Source organism: Limulus polyphemus, unplaced genomic scaffold (assembly GCF_000517525.1).
Source record: "Limulus polyphemus unplaced genomic scaffold, Limulus_polyphemus-2.1.2 Scaffold411, whole genome shotgun sequence".
NCBI lineage: Eukaryota > Metazoa > Arthropoda > Merostomata > Xiphosura > Limulidae > Limulus > Limulus polyphemus.
The window spans coordinates 172,838-176,719 of NW_013666021.1; the positions used below are offsets into that span (position 1 = coordinate 172,838).

General features: G+C 32.5%; 1 protein-coding gene across 2 annotated transcripts in view; it reads right to left on the reverse strand.

Annotated features, from left to right (window-relative positions):
- The window catches only part of LOC111085469 (probable endochitinase), a 7,201-nt gene extending 3,617 nt beyond the window's left edge, over window positions 1-3,584 (reverse strand). For both annotated transcript variants that reach the window (XR_002610304.1, XM_022384193.1), the window contains exons 1-3: window positions 3,488-3,584; window positions 2,878-3,043; window positions 2,512-2,586 (exon numbers count right to left, since the gene is read on the reverse strand). Coding sequence is in view for 1 of the 2 variants with exons in the window: in XM_022384193.1 (XP_022239901.1) it covers window positions 2,512-2,586; window positions 2,878-3,043; window positions 3,488-3,518 (272 nt within the window). In the remaining variant the exon portion in view is untranslated. The remainder of the gene's footprint in view (window positions 1-2,511; window positions 2,587-2,877; window positions 3,044-3,487) is intronic.
- Window positions 3,585-3,882: the final 298 nt, after the last annotated feature.

Here is a 3,882-nt window from a genome sequence, read left to right on the forward strand (position 1 = left end):
TTATCTATCTATCTATCTATCTATCTATCTATCTATCTATCTATCTATCTATCTATCTATCTATCTATCTATCTATCTATCTATCTATCTATCTATCTATCTATCTATCTATCTATCTATCTATCTATCTATCTATCTAAGCTGCAGTCATCCCTCATTGGATGTAACTCTCCGTCAGACCAGTCCAGTATTTCCTATTCTTAGCATACCGTGTCCATCTGATTCCTGTTTCCGCTACTATATCGTTCCTCCATTTTCTCTTTTGCCTTCCTTTAGATCGTTTCCCTGTCCTAGGTTGCCATTCCATTGTTCTTGATTATCTACCTATTATCGGAATACATCGCTAAAAGCCCAGCCCATTTCCATTTAGTTCTTGGAATGAACCTTACTGCATCTATTATATTTGTTGTTGTTCTTATTCTGTCATTTCTCCATCTGTCTTGTAGTGTTATATGAAGTATTTTTCTTTCCATAGCTCTTTATGTGGTTTCTATCTTTTCCTTATCTCTTTTGTTCGTGCCCATGTTTGACAGCCATATATTAAAGTTGGTAGTACACACTGATCCATGATCTTTTTCATCAAAGTAATGGGGATATCTTGATCCTCTAGAATTTTTTTATACATTCCAAAACATCGCCATGTTGCCTTTATTCTTACCATAATTTCCTCCCTTGTTGTGTTTTCCATTTTGAGGTTTGTCTTAAATATTTGTACTCTGACACTTTCTATTTCTTCATTCTCAATTTTGATGGTATCTGTGTCATGATAGTTGGTCATATATTTGGTTTTCCCTTATGTATTTTCAATCCTGATTTCTTGCTACTGACATTCAAACTGTTTAATTAATAGGGCTTCTATCTCTTTTGTTGAATTTGTAAATAGAGCTATATTACCTGCAAACCTTAGATCTGTTAGTGTCTGACCATCTATTTTTATACCTTCATTCTCTAGCTCAGTTTGTCTGAATACTTGTAAAGTTGCTGTAAACAGCTTCGGGTATATTGGATCACTCTGTCTCGCCCTTCTCTCTATCTTTATCACTGATGATACCTCTTTATCAGGATGTGTTTTTGCTGTTGCATTGTATATATATACTTTCTCTTAAGATTTCGATGTACGTTAGATTGACGCCTATTGTAGCTAAAGCATTTAATATTGCGCTGTGTTCTACAGAGTCAAATGCTTTTTCATAATCTATAAACCCCACATATAAAGGTAAGTTGTATTCATTTAATTTTTCTATCATTTGTTTAGTTGCATGTAAATGATCTGTTGTTGAGAATTTTTTTCCCAAAGCCTGCTTTTTCTCTTGGTTGGTGTTTGTTCAAAATTCTTTACAATCTTTTTTGTAGTACTCTTTTGAATAGTTTATATAAGTGAGATAATAGGCTTATGGGGCGGAATTCTTCATATCTTGCTTGTCTCCCTTCTTTCCATTTCTTTGGTATCTTTTTGGACTCCAATATTTTGTTAAACAATTTTGTTATTTGCCTTAATGTTTCAGTTCCACCTGCTTTCAAAATATCACTGGTTTCCTGTAGTTTTTCTTCATCTCATTTAATGCATTCGCTACTTCCAAGACTAAAATCTTAGGTACTTCTGTTTTATCCGCTTTGTTGTTCTCAAAATTCATTTCTGTTCCTGTTTCATCTTTAATAGTTGATGTATATAAATGTCTGCAAAAATCTGCACACATCTCAAGTATTTCTGTTCTATCATTTGTGGTGATTCCTTCTTTGTTTTTTATTGAGCATATTTTCCTGTTTACAACGCCTCTATTGATATTTTTAGGTCCTCTAGCAGCTTTTAAGATCTTTTCAACATTTGTTTCCTTCTTTTTCTTGCTCTGCTTTTCTTTTCTTCCTTGCTATCTTTGTTAATTCACATATTCAACTTTCTCTTGTATGATCTTCCTCTCCATCCGTCTTAATTTCTTTCTTCTGCCATCCACTTTCTTTATAAGCTCACACTCCTCATCTTTGTTTAAAATTTGTTTTGAAACCTGTTGATTTTTTCTGTTTCTTCGATTAAAAATCTCATTTAGTTGTTCACAAAAGATTGTTTATTTGTAATTAAGCACAAAGCTACACAATGGGCTATCTGTGCTCTGCCCACCACGGGTATCGAAACCCGGATTCTAGCGTTGTAAGTCCGCAGACATACCGCTGTGCTACTGGGGGGGCTCACAAAAGATATCCAGATCCCGATCTTCCTACAACACTCCAAATCAGTTTTTTTAGATTTAACTGAAAATCTCTTTAATTTCCATTTAGATGAATAATATTGATCTTGAGAGCTTTCTTCTGTCGTATAGTTTTAAGTCTTGCCAATCTTTTATTTATCTTAATTTTTGCTCTCACAATTCTATGATCACTTCCTATGTTTACCTTGGTTATGACTTCGCAATTTTCCATTCTAGATTATATGAAATCCAAATGACATTACGTCATTATCTCTTCTCTATGTTGATTTTATAATAGAAGACATAATAGTAAGGAAATATTTTTTACCTGCAGTCTACGTTCTCTTTTCGTTTGCAAACAGAGTCTTTCTCATCAAACACCAGGGTGGGAGGACAGACAAAGCTGGAAATATGTAAATATATATATATATATATATATATACAATACTTAAAAATGAAATAGATAAAAAAAAGTGGAAAATTAACATTATTTGTTTGTACACCCTCCGATTATATGTAGAGTTTTACTATCAGATATAATTAGTAGTTGCAATAATTATACAAGGGGGAGAAGTGCACAATGATGTTAAGAAACAGGACTGCATTTTATCTATATGTTTATCACACTTTGGAAATAAATGATAAATTGTAGTGATAAGTTTTACTTTCCTAAAAAATATTACACATTACGTACTTGTACTTCAATCCTTCTTTTGTACACAGATAAAAAACCTTGCAATTCCGGATTACATCAGCAAAATATCCAATACGGTTTTCACACTTAAACTCCAAGTCCGGATACTGGTGTGACGAAGATCTTGGAGCCACGTCCTTTGTCTGGACGTTCACAAGGATATTCCCTAAAGTGACAATCAGTTTCTTAAAATTAAACTGTATAGCATATAGATGATATCAAATCATTCAATTATTTTTATAAAACACACACACACAGCAGCTACTAATGAAAAATAAATCACAGTAAGTTTGACAAACTTTAAGTAATAACATTATAGCTGGACTTAAAACTAAACGCACTTGTAGCTAAGAGTTTCCAAACATGCCATTTGCTGCAATTACAGTTATTACAATTAAATTTATTAGTGCCTTTAAAAAACTACACTAGTACCAGAAGCAGTGAGGTAAACTTGTAAAAGCTCAAACATTTAGTTTTTATCAATCAAATTGTAAAATTTAATTTGCATAATAACCACGAATAACGTGTAAAATAACTGGCACTACACTCGGTAAAAAAATAATAAAAGGTTTTCTACACTTAGATCATTAAAACAAAAATGGCGACTTACCAACGAAGAGAAGACAATATATTATTTTCATATTTGCTGGTGCTTCCTGTCTTGGTGCTATCAACAAGAGCTCTGCAGATTAGCTTTGTTTTGTGTTACCAATTTTATACCTTTTGTCTTATCAGTTTTATAAAAAAAATATTTGATTCCTACCCAATAGGTGAAGAGAATAAGTTTTAACTGAGCATGTGATCAAAAATGTGGACGACCTGGAGTCAAAGATCGTGTACACAAGACTCAAACGTAATCTTACATTTCTGTGATTTTACAAAACTTCTCTGATATAAAATAAATTTGATTTGTATTTTTTCTTATCCATTTCTGACGCTTGTTACCGTGCACAAATATCACATGATGTGTTGATTGGTAATTTGCACAACATTACATAATAATAA